This window comes from Notolepis coatsorum, assembly GCF_963971535.1.
Source record: "Notolepis coatsorum genome assembly, chromosome: 15".
NCBI classification, from domain to species: domain Eukaryota; kingdom Metazoa; phylum Chordata; class Actinopteri; order Aulopiformes; family Paralepididae; genus Notolepis; species Notolepis coatsorum.
This window is the reverse complement of record NC_140179.1, coordinates 60348496-60363984: the sequence shown is the minus strand read 5'-3', so window position 1 is coordinate 60363984 and position 15489 is coordinate 60348496. Positions and strand designations below refer to the sequence as shown.

General features: G+C 48.0%; 1 protein-coding gene across 1 annotated transcript in view; it reads right to left on the bottom strand.

Annotated features, from left to right (window-relative positions):
• Window positions 1–15489, bottom strand: part of mtr (5-methyltetrahydrofolate-homocysteine methyltransferase) — a 99772-nt gene that overhangs the window by 30399 nt on the left and 53884 nt on the right. The window contains 2 exon segments of the mRNA XM_084331015.1: window positions 14022–14174; window positions 15080–15169. Of these exon segments, the coding sequence (XP_084187141.1) occupies window positions 14022–14174; window positions 15080–15169 (243 nt within the window).

Here is a 15489-nt window from a genome sequence, read left to right as displayed (position 1 = left end):
AAAAAATTGGTATGCAAATATACATGAGCATGAATGTAAACGCCCACACAAGCTAATAGGATTATATTTAATCAAAGCGTTTGAATGTGCAGAGGTATTGAAATACCCCTAGAGGCCTTTCACAGACCGTTTAGAACGCCATCCATGTTGTGAGAAACAGCGTTACAATGTGTTGATAATATATGTGAAAATATATCACAGAAATGCAACGATTTTGGTGTTTTATCACTGGATCTTGTAAAGAGATCACTGTAGAACACAGAAATTAGCCACTACACAGAAATTAGGTATTTTCTTTCAAAAGTGGTTACTTGAAAACGAACCAATGGTTACAGAAATGGTCTACCATGTTGGAAGAAAGAGAACTACACACACATTCTGTGCCAGGCCTCTATTGAGAGTAACTGACAGATGAGTCAGTCGTCCTGCAAGAAATGGAACAATGACTAAGAGGTTAAAGGTGAGACTTTCAGCCCTAATCGGAGGGTGTTTATATCCATGTCGGGTGAACTGTATAAGAATTGTAGCCCTTTTTTATACAGCGACCCTTAAGTGGTAATTCTTATTTTATGTTTTATTTATTTTTTTATCCTATTTTTCTCCGCCTGATTTTCTATTTTTAAGTGGTAATTTATTAAATTATTTTGTCTTACCTGCTAACAAAACAGAGACTAGTATCCCTCAATACAATACAGAGTGTCATGTTGTCCCTGAGGGTTCAAACACAGTATGGTGTGGAGTTGACCTCTGAGGGTCATGTTGTTCAGTCCCTGAGGGTTTGAAGAAAATATGAATGATCATCCTCCTGTCACTAGAAGTAAAAGTACAGATAACTGTGATCTCAGTTACTTTTTTCCCTGTCCTGATTCCTCCACTGACTTCCATAGTACAATTGGACACAAAATGTAGTCCATTCTTACTCTCTGCCCTGGAGGAGACCAAAACAACAAATTAGTTGGGTCAAGAACCAACATTCTGTGACCATTCTCTGGCTAAGATGTTTTGATGATTGATTTGACTTCTATGGACCTTTTATAAAATATTTAGCCCCCGTGTCCCTCCGAAAAATCCCGGCATTTTTTGTCAGATGGCCAAATCGAAAATATCTGCTGACGCCATCTTGAAAAATTAACTTTTGATCCAGAGCACCTAGAATCATGTATGAATACACTTTTTTGTGTACATCAACCATGCCGATTCCAATTCTGACATTAGTTTGACTCTATGACATCAATTTAACCCAGAAATCCAAGATGGCCACCATCCAGTAGAGCAAAAATGTAGATAGAGACAGCAGAGCGAAAATGTTACTTTTGAATGGGAAAGTAAGATTTGGTGTTTGGGCAGGGCTTCAGACTAACAACTTTCCCAATAGCTAGCTAGCTAGCAACAACAACTAGTTAGCTAATATAGTCATTGTAGCCCTGTGTTTGGGGTTTGTTAACCCTTGTGTTGTGTTCGAAAGCTGTTTCTTTCAGGAGTTATTTTGATGATGTTCTGAGCTTGTGCTCAGCCTTCTGTTTCAAAAGGTATCTTGGACCACGCCATCTCGCCATTCCTTGACATGAAGAACTCCTGTTGACCTCGCTCATCCAGGCCTTCTTCTTCAATAGACTGCGTGTGTGTGTGTGTGCGTGTGTGTGCATACGTGCGTGTGCACATGTGTGTGTGCGTACGTGCGTGCATGCGTGCACTATCCCTTCATACAATGGGTTTCACGCTGGCTTGAATATGGAGCAGAGGAAGAGCAAGGCTTATTTTCATACATCTTACAATAAACCGCCCAGTTGTGAATGACATCATGGAGAAGCTGTCTACCATCATCGCAACTAAGCACATGCCCTTCACCTTCTTAGTGGGAGATCATCCTGTGTACGTCCTCATCACTCTGCTCAAGGCCGAGAACTCAAACAAGTACCATGACATTGTACCCTTTCTTGGTCCCTTCCATACACAGTGTGTGATGATGAGCGCTATCTACAAGCGCTACAAGGGGAGTGAGCTAGGAGATGTACTTGTGGCAGGATGAGTTATTGCAGAGGGCTCCGTCGACCGTGCACTGAAAGGCAAGCATTACAAGAGGGGGCTGCGTTGCTTGAGGCTCATCTATGAGGCACTCATGAGTCAGCTGGTAAAGGGGAGGCTCATGCCCAACCTGGCTGATGAGACAAGGGAGAACCTTGAGATTCTGAGAGATATGAGTCTCTCCCAAGAACCCCGTGCAGCTGCACATGCGGCACTGGAGGATGATACTGACCTCGAGAGCCTCATCACCAATTTATTCACCCAGGTGGAGGCCAGTGACATGGCAGACTACTGGAGGGACTTCCTGTCTATGACGGATGCACTCATGCAGAATGTGCATGCAGTACATATCTGCAACTGGGATGAGTATGTCAGCTCTCTGCGTGCCATGCTGCCATGGGTGGTAGTATACGACAACAATAGGTATGGAAGGTGGCTGCCTGACTTCTGGGCAATGCTGACAGCTCTCCCTGCTGATCAGGTCGCCTTCCTTCGTACTGACTTCACTCAGTCCATCACAGGCAACCCCTACTCCAACATGGCCTGGGACATGTGGATCGAGTGTACAATGAACAAGGGCAGCAAAATGAAGTCTGGCTGGCTCTCCATCCTCCAGAATGAGAAGCAGCTGCTGGTGCACTCCAGAAATGTGAACAATTTGGCCAAGATCCGGGTGGCTCACAATGCCCTGGCCACACACAAAAAAGCCAAGAGGAAGCACATAGAATGTGGTCCGAAAAGGATGAGAGAAGATGAGCAGCGCGTGCAGGACCTGGTCGCATGCATGAGTTTGATTCCTTCCCATTTGATCCAGCCTCACCCACCCTCCGCACCCTACAGTCAGCCATGCCTGCCTCTGATGAACTCATCGCGGACTTCAACTCAGCCTATGCTGTGGGAGAGGAGAAGTTGACCAGCTTCTTGCAAGACCGAGTGTTCAGTAAGAAAACCTCCCTCCATGCACCTGTCCCTTGAGCAAACGCTTGACATTTGCCAAGCAGCCCTGCATGGAGAAGCCCGGGGAGGAACTCAAAGCAAGAGCTGCTGAGATGGAGCGGAGTGCTCTCAAGGCAGTGATCGACCTGGTTGAGGTCAGTCAACTTGTGAATCTCTCAGAGTTTCTGGAACATCGTGTTGTCGAGGAATGTGTGGCCATATTCAACTCCAATGGCACATATAGGAAGACACAGAAGAGCAAGCTCATTCAGAAGCTCTCTCTCCAATCTGTAGATCTGCAAGAACCCTGGAGGATGGCAACCCCATCAGCAGAAGATCGGCAGACACAAGATGGCACCCCATACAAGTGGTTGGACTATGTCCACAAGGTATCATCCATCATCCTTGCCCGCCATGGTGATGCTGACCGTATTTTCTGTGTAAATGACCCGTACGACGCAGCATACTCAACTAAAGATGATGAGCGAGATCTGCGGGTACAAGGTAAGGTACATGTCCCCAACACCTACATGAAGCTGGGCGACCCCTTCCCCTCTGCCAGAGAGTTCAAAACACTGCTGTGTAGCGTCAGCAACAAGGAGCGGCTACAAAAAGTAATATGCAGCTATCTGACTGACCTTGTTGCACAGGGTGTAGATACAGAGATCGTCTACTCTGTTGGCTCCCACTGCACCAACTTGTCAACCCAGCAACCAATGCAGAACTACAGCTTTGACCAGTCTGAGGCTGACACCATCCTCTTCTCTGCTTACACAGTTCTACGTGAGTCAGGCTACAGTGGCCCTGTGGTCATTGATGCAGCCGACACCGATGCCTATGTCATGGCAGCGGTCATCTCTCAACAGCTGCCCGGTATGCTCTGCATCAAGAGAAAGCAGGACACGGTCTTCTGCCGTGGCCTGGTTACTGAGGAGATGGCAGATTGTATTGTGCAGCTACACTGCATTACAGGCTGTGATGCCAATTCAGGCTTCTATGGCAAGGGTAAGTCGTCGGTGTATGACAAGGTGGCAAAGAGCCCTATGGCACGACGGCTGCTCTCGCGGTGTGGAGATAGCCTTGACCTTGAGGAGGAAGTGCTAGAGGAGCTGTTCGAGTTCACACGACATGTTATTTATGGCGACAAGAAGAGTAGCACCATGGCTGAGGCCCGTGCCACAAAGTGGAAGAGAATGAAGAACAAATCATTCATCCATCTCCCTCCAGATGCAGATAGCCTACGCCAACACTGCCTCCGTGCCAACTACTTGGCATATCTAGTGCGCCACCCCTCCCTGAAGCGACACCCTTCGCCACTCGGACATGGCTGGGAGCTGGTGGGTGGTCGCTGTCGCCCTGTCCGCCACACATGACCTGCTCTCCCAACACATCTACCTGCACCAGGGCCAGCTGAAGAAAGTGAGGAAGAGGAGAGTGAGGAGGATGATGATGAGACGGGAGATGATGATGTATGGAGGAGGGGTGATTCATTGGAATCTGATGATTCAGAATCTAGTGAGGCAGAATGCTCTGATTCGGACTGATCATGACATGTTTAAAGTGGTTTCATTGTTGGGCCGCTCCAGTAGCACACCACATAGCGTGCTGAGTCGCGAAGTGGTCGTCCCGGGTTCGTTTCCCAGTCCCGGCGACCATTTGCTGCATGTCTTCCCTACCTCTCCTCCCGTTCTCCCTCTCTCCCTCTATCGGTCCTGCGTGGCCAGAAAAAGCTGAAAATGCTATAAAGTAAAAAAAAAATTAAGTAAAATAAAAATAAAGTGGTTTCATTGTTAATCTGTTCAAGTTACAGCTATTTAAGAGAGCGTATTTTGAAGTATAATTAGTTATCTTATCATACTGTACATTCATCAATTATTTTGCTGAGATCCTTATGAAGGTAGTTTGTTTAAAGTACAGCAGTACCATGGTAAAATTGGTTTTGACATTAAAAGTTACATTTTCGCTCTACTATATGGTGGCCATCTTGGATTTCTGGGTCAAATTGATGTCATAGAGACAAACTGATGTCAGAATTGGAATTGTCATGGTTGACTTACACAAAAAAGTGTATTCATACATGATTCTAGGTGCTCTGGATCAAAAGTTAATTTTTCAAGATGGCGTCAGCAGGTATTTTGGATTTGGCCATCTGACAAAAAATGCCGGGATTTTTCGGAGGGACACGGGGGCTAAATATTTTATAAAAAGGTCCATAGAAGTCAAATCAATCATCAAAACATCTTAGCCAGAGAATGGTCACAGAATGTTGGTTCTTGACCCAACTAAATAGAATCACATGTACACTGAGCTAAATCAACTAGCCAGCAGTGTGTCAGGCATCATTAACGTGTCATTAAAGGCCCACTTGCATGTTGTATTTTTGTTCAATAAACAATGTGGACTAGGCCAGCGGTGACTTTCATGAAGAGGGGATACAAATTATTGAAATGTACCCAGTTTTAGCGTTTTTATCAAACATTTTGTCCACCCAACCACAACCACCACGCACATGGATATTTGAATCCATGTTTCATAGAGTGCGTGTGTCATCTTAATGATGACGTCACACAAGGTACAGGGCAGCGAGGGGCGCTGAGAATCACAGGCAGGTAGTGGCGGAAGCAAGGAGCCTTCTTGTTACTACTAGGCTAGTATCTGTTTCACCTAACACTATTGCTCCGTGATCATAGCCATTTATCTCTAAAGCGAACCACTATTTGTAAAAGCCACAACCACGTTACCATATTTGTAAATACTAATGTAAATCATTGTGTCGTTGTACATATTGTGTATATAACGTTAGTAGCTAAGTTAGCTAGCTTGCTAGTCGGCATTCTCGAAACTCCTAACTCCTGTATACCTTTGTCCTCACAAACAAAGTATTCTGCCAGGGAACTTATGGACACGACAGTAGTAGTAGTTATAAGGTGTTTGAGCTTGTAACGGTAACGTTAGTTAGCTATCGTGGTAGCCCGTTTCGTGACTGTGATGCACCGAGTGCATCAGTCATGAAAGGGCTACTATCGTATCAACATGCCGTGACGTGTAGCTAGCTAGCTTGCTAGCCGGCATGATGCGTGCAGTGCTTTGCCCCACAGGTCTGAGAAGAGGACCTGCACATTTGACTCGTTCCCGAAACTCCTCTACATGCCCCGATTTAAAATGGTTCACGACAGTAGACATAATGCTAACGTTAGCGGGATAACGTTAACGTTAGCCAGAGCGATATAGCTAGCTTGGTACTATGACCCGTGACGGGAATAAGGAGACAGCCAATAGCGCTGCGTACTGACAACAGGCTGCCTAGTGGTACATGTAGTTTTTACGACATTAAAAACGTTATGACTACCTTTGTTTCAACCAAAAATGCAGTAGTAGAGGTCCATCAAAGTCTCTCCGACGATTAAACCCATTTGCGTCTTGTAAGGTGTCCATTTGGATCAAGGAAATAGCTTTCTGCACTCGTCAAAACTCCATTGTAGTGGATGAGAGGTAGGGGAAAGTTACCTTCAGTGACGTCACGGCACTGATAGCGTCTGATAAGCTTTTTGATTGGCTCCATACATGTTATTCGTGCATGGACATTTTTAACCCTTTCTGAGTGGAATTTCCGGCATCAAATGGAAGAAAATAAATAATGAAAATAGATACCAATGATGTAAACTACACATACCGTAATTCCTCTAATAGTAACCCCGGCTTGTATTTGTTTCAACTGTAGCGGGTACCAGGCTTGTATTAGGAGGAGGCCTGTATAAGAGGGAGGCCTATATTTCAAATTTTCAAACGGATCATAATGAATAAATCAACATTTTGTGTCAGTTTGAACCCAGTCAAATGTACTGGGTTCATTTATTGAAACCAAGTACATTTACATTTACATTTAGTCATTTAGCTGACGCTTTTATCCAAAGCGACTTACAAGTTCTGTACGACAAGCCATCAGGAAGTACTGTATGAAATAGTAAACAGTGCAATTACAGGTGGTCACTGGTCATTTCAACGTTTTCAAAGTGAAATCAAGTAACTAGCTCAGTATGCAGCTCAGTATATTAGTAACCCGGCTTGTATTAGGAGGCCGGCTTATAATTGCTTAGCTCAAGAGCGCACCCGGCCATTAATAGAGACCCGGCTTGTATTTGAGACCCGGCTACTATTAGAGGAGGCTACTATTAGAGGAATTACGGTAATTGAAGACTAGGGTTTAACCTGCAAGTGGGCCTTTAAGTCTGTCACCTATCATTACCATTAGATGTCTCTCCATCATAATGTCTGATAATAATAGATATTATTATAGTTCACATAGGCTATATTTCTGACGACGGGGACGCGTAACGTTCTGTCCTCCTCAACGCAGACACAGACACAGCACCCACGCGTCTTTGTGACGCTAATACAAGTGAGGGCATTCCACACCAGTGGTGGAAGAAGTACACAGTTCCTTTACTTAACACTTTGATTGCCTAAGGTTAAATTCATGATATACCATCCCTTGCCAGCTCTATTTGTCTATGGAGAAGTTCCCCTTCTTTGCAGGGCTATAACTTTTTAAATTCTATTGCTAGATTGCCATTATTAGGGCCCATTCAAGGTCCTATATGTATTGTTCATGGTGTAGCAACGTTAAACTTTTTCATTCACATATTCATACTAAAATATGGTCTAAAGTATAAGTATGTTTTCATCTCTTTCTGCAGCTTTCTCCAGAACGTGATTTATAGCCACAAATGCATTATATTGATGATGAAATACAGTTTGATAGCAATCAGCGCGATATAAAAAATTCCAACTGGAAGTACTTCTGGAAGTTACTACACATCATCTGATGTTGACCGGATGGGCGAGGGGGCGTTTATAATTCCGTGGGCAGCGTTATACCATTCATCTAATGTGGGTCATATGTTCATCAGATCAGTTAGTATCGAACACGGAAATATTACACGCTAAAACGAGCGTTCAAACCTCCATTCATTGACATCTAAAGGTTATGTTAAAGTTGTGTGTGGTCCAGTTATGCTGCTCTGATTAAAGGTTATGTTAAAGTGGTATGTGGTCCAGTTATGCTGCTCTGATTAAAGGTGATGTTAAAGTGGTATGTGGTCCAGTTATGCTGCTCTGATTAAAGGTTATGTTAAAGTGGTATGTGGTCCAGTTATGCTGCTCTGATTAAAGGTTATGTTAAAGTGGTATGTGGTCCAGTTATGCTGCTCTGATTAAAGGTTATGTTAAAGTGGTATGTGGTCCAGTTATGCTGCTCTGATTAAAGGTTATGTTAAAGTGGTATGTGGTCCAGTTATGCTGCTCTGATTAAAGGTTATGTTAAAGTGGTATGTGGTCCAGTTATGCTGCTCTGATTAAAGGCGATGTTAAAGTTGTGTGTGGTCCAGTTATGCTGCTCTGATTAAAGGTTATGTTAAAGTGGTATGTGGTCCAGTTCTGTATCGTTAGTGGCTTAGCTTGGCATCGCCTTCTGCACTATCTCGCGTACGTGCACGCGTACTGAATAAACCACAAATGTACCTCTAATACCAGTATTAGTCTGACCACACCCCTCATCAGCTTACCTTCATAAGCAGGTGTGTGGTCACCTGCTCTCCTCCTTCTCGCTTTCACCACAAGGAAGTGCCTCGGTAGTACCCCACTTGACGTGTCGTTGATAAGTTGAAAAGAGTTGTGACTAGGTTTACATTGTGCCTAACCTTTTTCTTCTCTCACTTGTTTATATAAGGAAAAGGTTTGGGTCATAATGTATTCCGCGGAGAGTAGACCCGCTAGACCTACTCTTCACCACCGATTCTCCATTCCCGCCTCCGTCGTGCGTTCCGGTGCTGGGCTGTTGCCACTCTCGTGGTTGCCGACCCAGCCCGGGAGACTGCCGGTGGATAGTTTTCCTCACCGACGAGCCGAGGGTTCGGAGCCGTCGCTCCGGCGATGGCCTGATCTCGACTCTGGTTCCTCTGTTTCTGGGGAATCGCCCGTTGATGAACGGGGGATTGTCTTAGAGCCAGGGGATTTGCGACGAAAACTTTTTGCGTCTGCTCGCTCACGTCGTCACATGGTGGCGTGCAGACGCGAACGGCCTGGGTTTGGGGAATTGCTGGAGACCAGCGAGGCCGCGTCCGACTCTGGATTTCTGATGGAAACTGAAGACTTCATGGAGGAGGCGGACGGGTTCTTGTATGATGGTCCCGTGGAGGAGAGTATCCCTCCTCCGGAGACCCCGGGGTGGGGAGAAATGGCTCCACGGGGCGCCTTGTTCGAGGATGTCGGGGAACCACCTTGGCCTCATCGACAGGATGCCCTACTGTCAGCCGCATCGGATTGTGGCTCCTTGACCAGTCGCAGCCTGCTGTATGCGAGGGATGCGGGGTCGGTGGAGGAGGGTCCGCAGGGGGAACTGCGGGCCTTGTTTCCCGAGCTCATGGCGGTAGCCGCCGCTGCAAACGGTGTGCCGCTGCCGCAGCCATTGCCTGCTCCTGTCCCTGATGACCTCATAGGCCATCCCTGGCAGCGTCCCCCGGTGAGAGGGGTGGACGTTGTCTACCCATTTTTCCCATCGATGGGGGCCTATGTTCGTCGGGGCCAGGCGGTCTCCAACATCATGGGACTGACTCCCGCCTACGTACCAGTTACGCGGGTGTCGGGGTTGGTCAAAGGTATGGGGGAGGGCGTACCTCGGCTTGACAATCCGATGGCCGCGCTCCTCTGTCCGGATATGGTGTGGGAGCCCCTATGCAAGCCGGTCCTCCAGGGGAGGTCGGCTAGGCGATTGGCTTATTGGGGTGACCAGTCATTTATCGCCGGTACACAGTCGCTGGCTGCGGCCTCTAACATCGCCCACCTGGCTAGATTTGTATCGGGGATAATGACGGGCGGCGCGGATCTGAACGAGGTGAGGTGCGATCAGATCACCCAGGCTGCGGGAGCTGTGCTGCACCTCTCCCAGGTGCTAGCCATAGCCATGGGTAAAGTGCGCGCCCTGGCCACCCTGGGCCAGCGTCACCTTTGGCTGGAGCAGGCCCGTGTGCCAGAGAAGAAGAGAGCCCCTCTTCTGACGGCCGCCCTCTCCGACGCTGGCCTGTTCGGGAAGGCCCTGCTATTGATGACCTCAACATGCAGAGAGATGGCAGAGGAGAGATCCATCCTCCAACCCCATTTTCCGCCTCCCGTCCTTGCCGGTGGGGGCAGAAGGCTTCCGCGACGTCGAGCTGTCTCCGCCGCCGCTACCACTGCCCCCGCCGCCGCTGCTGGCCCTGCCAAGAGGGCCAGGGGACGAAACGACGCTTCAGCCACCGCCGGCCCATCCCAGACCGGAGGAGACGGTAGGGAACGTCGTGTCCAGCAGACTGTAACCTACCGTCCCTCCGGGGCTCCCCGGGGTGGCCAGACTCGAGCGGCGCGAGGTGGCAGGCGCCGTTGAGTGACTTTTCCCCCTCTGTGTCCCCTCCTCTACACCCTCCCCGGCCCCCCTATGATTTTGTGCCTTGATCACATATTATTTATTTAATAAAAAAGTTCCCTGATATAAGGGGGACTGTGGTTGGCCGAACAAACTGTGTGTTTCTTCAATACAAATCATGTGGTGGGGTTGTGTTTTATGAATCTACCCTGTTACGTTGGGGGAATGAGTTGTGTTGTGTTACGAGTTTTTAAGCAAGGTCTGCAACTTACACTCGGTAATAGGTTCTATTAGCTTGATGCTCCACATGCAATTAGAACTGGTGATATTCCATTGCTTTAACTAAGTATGTGTTCACAACGCTGTGTTGTTAGTTGCAGTAATGCTCGTACACACTTTTCATGGCCTAGCCATTACTCTCGTTCAACGTCTTCCTATAGCTTAGGCTGCGGGTATGGGATTCACGCACAGGCGACTTGTGTTTTGTTGTAATCCCTTTTACACTTTGTGGGTAGCTAACATTGTATTAGCTTATGCTATATGTGTTTTGTTCTACCGGAGGTTTTCAAAATGGCTACGGTTGTTTTCTGTGTGTAGGGATAGAAGGTGTGTTTTTCGGGAGGGGGTGTCGGATAAACCCCTCCTTTACCCACTTGATTGGTTTAGAGGTTGTTGACCTTCCTGCTGAGCCAGTCAGGGCCAAGCCAGTGCTTGGCGGGGGAGGGGGGGGGGGGGGAGGGGTATTCTACCGACTCCTGTTATGACAGGATCCGGTGGGTTTTCCCCGCCCGTTATAGCGTTGTTGCTATGGCGACGCCTTCCATGAGCTGGTGTCGTAAAGATGTCGAGGTTAGAGCGCAGGACTTAACCTGCTGCGCTCGTTTTTGTGTCAAACTTGAGTCTGTTGGTCACGTGTCTCACAGTTTACATATCTTTTTCTTGACCGTGGTCTCATGTGGGAAGGTGTTTCTGGGGGAATCTGGTCTTACACTCTGATTAAGAAGAGTGACTGGATTAAAATCATGTGAAAAACAGGGTTTTTTACTCCCAGCTGTGCAGTTAGGTCATACATGTGATGCCTTTTCTTTATTTTATAAAGAGTTGAATGTTCATTCATGGAGTTGATTGCATCTCGCCCCTCTTGTCGTTTCCCTGGGCGTCTTGGGGATTCAATATGGTGGTCTAAGCGGCCTATTGTTGATGTGGGTATGTCCAAACGCACACATAGTGCTGGCTCAGAATGTGCTTTGGCCGTTGCTGACTGGCGCGCCTCGTTTGCTTTGGTGAAACAGCGTTTTTATGGAGCAATTGGGATGGGGGTTTTTCCTCTTCCGACATCCTGTGTGTTGTCGATGGGTTCCCGTTCATGTCAGGGGATGATGACGGAATGGGTCTGGGCATATGGGAAGGGTCTCACGCCCTAGGGGTGGGCCGCCGGACGCGGTTCATACCGACACGTCTGGGTGGCGCCTTCTTTTTATGTTGGGATCAGACGCGCATATCTGCCCCTTCTCCTGGGGTTGGCAGGTCGGCGTGGTTAGGGCACGGGACTGGTTCTGGTCGCGCTGGTCCAGATCAGTGCACCCGTTGTCCGCTGGGGATGCAGATCTGCTGTTCTGGTACCCTGAGGGACTTAGGGTTTTTTCGGGGGGAAAAATGCTAGGTCGATCCGGGTGTCACAGGGTTGTGCGTTATGGGACCCCTTGTTGGTACCGAGTGCGGGGTGCTGGGGGCTGGTCTTCCATATTACGCTCTTCTCTTGCGTTTTGGCGCTGAGGAGCCTGTTGGGTGGGGTTAACCTCCTTTGGGATCCTGTGCTCCCCGTATCGCCGGGCCCGGTCCGGGGTGATGCCCGTTGACCTGTAGGCCCGGGATGGCCCTGTTGGGAACCGGAACGCGGGCTGCGGTGGTGCCGCCGGTGCGTTTCGGGGTTTTCCTGAGGGGTTATGGGACCAACCATTGCATGGGGTAATGCCTGGGTGGTTGGTTCTCTGGTGTGTTGCTGCAGTGTCAACTCCCGGTTCTCCGGTTGAGGGTGCCCCTGCACGTTCATGACGTCTGCCGATCGTATGGGCTTTTCTGTGGGCAGCTGTCGGGGGCCGTGTGGTCTACGGATCCCGCTCCTGACGTGCTGTTGAAAGCTTGGTTATGCGACAACGCCAGCATACGCCCCTTCCGCCGGGGCGGCTGTTTCGGCTGTCCTTTCTGGCGCCTGCCTCGTCCGCAGTTGTTCCAGGCTTGGGTTGACGACCTGTTGCCTGGTCTTCCCCGGTGCACTGCCTGTTCCGTTGGTTAACTCTTGTGTGTTATGACCATGCTGTCTGCCTGTTGCAGGGCTTGTGTTCCAGGCGGTGTGCTGTTGAGGGGGACAGGGCCCGCTCGGCTGAGGGGCCTTTGTCCGAATACGCTGGCGATGTGAGGGGCGGGGTCACTAGGTGCCCCCCTGGTGGGGTCTTGATGCTGGCATCATGGACTTCTCCGGGCCCCCATTCCGGGGGTCCAGTCCTTTTGGTGGGTCTGGGTCTTCCTTCGCGCTCCGCTGCTACGGCCTTGCCACGGGGTTGGGTTTGCCCTTGACCCCGTGATTCTGGGGGCAGTAACGAGGTTGTTCCTCCGTTCGTTCCCGGGTGGCATGCGGGTTGTGCGTGTGTGTAGTCGTGGGGTCAAGCCACGGTCTGCTCACCCTGTGCGTTAAGTTGCTTGAGAGCTCTTCGCACGGTCGGGTCCGTCGCCTTCCCGTGAAGCCTCTAATAGGGGGGATACCCTCCATTAGGGGGGGTCGGGGGGGCTCGGCCCTCCCTGTTCTGATGGTTTTGGGGGGCTGTCAGCGGGGTGTATTTGTCAGCCAAGTGGCTCCGCTTGGCCTCCCTTGTGCAGAAGGCGATGCCAAGCTAAGCCACTAACGATACAGAACGTTAGGTTATGACTATAACCAAGTTCTGTTAGTTAGGGGCGATGCTTGGCATCGGACGGCCGCTGCAGCCCTTGACCTCACCTTGTGGTGAAAGCTTGGGAAGGAGGAGAGCAGGTGACCACACACCTGCTTATGAAGGTAAGCTGATGAGGGGTGTGGTCAGACTAATACTGGTATTAGAGGTACATTTGTGGTTTATTCAGTACGCGTGCACGTACGCGAGATAGTGCAGAAGGCGATGCCAAGCATCGCCCCTAACTAACAGAACTTGGTTATAGTCATAACCTAACGTTATGCTGCTCTGATTAAAGGTTGTGTTAAAGTGGTATGTGGTCCAGTTATGCTGCTCTGATTAAAGGTTATGTTAAAGTGGTATGTGGTCCAGTTTTGCTGCTCTGATTAAAGGTTATGTTAAAGTGGTATGTGGTCCAGTTATGCTGCTATGATTACGTCCTCTTGAAGATTTGAAAGTACATAATCTTCATATTATTTTTGCCATGTTTTCTATGCTAAATCCCTTTCCTCAAAGTAACTGATGGGTTCAGATAAATGTAGTGGAGAAAAAAGTACAATATTTCCTTTGAAATGTAGTGGAGTGAAAGTACAAAGTTCCCTAAAATTAAAATACTCACGTGAAGTAGCTCGAAATTGTACTTAAGTACAGTACTTGAGTAAAAATACTAGTTAAATTTCCACCACTGTTCCACCCACACACGCACACGCACACACACACACACACACACACACCTGCGGTAGGAACATCTTTCCCGATCCAAACAGGTCTCCCACTGCCTTCATCCCGTTCATCAGCGGCCCCTCGATGATGCGGAGGGGCCGCGGGTACCGGGTCGTTTGAGACCGACATTCCTCCGTGTCCTCCACAACGTACTTATCAATACCCTGGACACAAATACACAGGAACACAATGGAACTACTACTGTCATAGTACATGCAATATAGTATTCACACACACAACTATTCAGGTCAATGTAGTATTGACACACAAAGAAAGAAAAAGAAAGAACCTTTAGATATTTTGGTAACTTTAGTATCATTTTAGTAGTACTTGGTTGAGTCATGAGGTAGTATTACCTTGATGAGAGCGTACTCCGGCCTGTAGTATTACCTTGATGAGAGCGTACTCCAGCCTGTAGTATTACCTTGATGAGAGCGTACTCCAGCCTGTAGTATTACCTTGATGAGAGCGTCCTGTAGTATTACCTTGATGAGAGCGTACTCCAGCCTGTAGTATTACCTTGATGAGAGCGTACTCCAGCCTGTAGTATTACCTTGATGAGAGCGTACTCCAGCCTGTAGTATTACCTTGATGAGAGCGTACTCCAGCCTGTAGTATTACCTTGATGAGAGCGTCCTGTAGTATTACCTTGATGAGAGCGTCCTGTAGTATTACCTTGATGAGAGCGTACTCCAGCCTGTAGTATTACCTTGATGAGAGCGTACTCCAGCCTGTAGTATTACCTTGATGAGAGCGTACTCCAGCCTGTAGTATTACCTTGATGAGAGCGTACTCCAGCCTGTAGTATTACCTTGATGAGAGCGTACTCCAGCCTGTAGTATTACCTTGATGAGAGCGTACTCCAGCCTGTAGTATTACCTTGATGAGAGCGTCCTGTAGTATTACCTTGATGAGAGCGTACTCCAGCCTGTAGTATTACCTTGATGAGAGCGTACTCCAGCCTGTAGTATTACCTTGATGAGAGCGTACTCCAGCCTGTAGTATTACCTTGATGAGAGCGTACTCCAGCCTGTAGTATTACCTTGATGAGAGCGTACTGTAGTATTACCTTGATGAGAGCGTACTCCAGCCTGTCCTCCACTGTTCCCTCTCTCCACTCGTCCGTTTGGATGACCTTCTTCGCTCCTTTCATGTTGTTCTGTTCAAAAGAACACAGTCATCCCTATTTCATTTTATTTCTTTAAATCTTTTGTCTTTCACATCTGTATTTAAGTATGTTTAGTTTTATTTATGTGTATTTTGTACCGTTCAGTATGTATGTTGGTTGTTGCTCTCCGGGGAAGGGATGGGGCCGGGGTAAAATAAAATGGAAGCTAATTTGTATTTTAATGTCTTTTTTACCTGGATGCCAATAAAGAAAGTTATATAAAAAATAAAAGAAACCATGCTTCTAATATTAGACTCTCTGTGTGTACCTGTGTGTCCATGTGTCTGTGTGTGTCTGTCTGTGTGATTGTG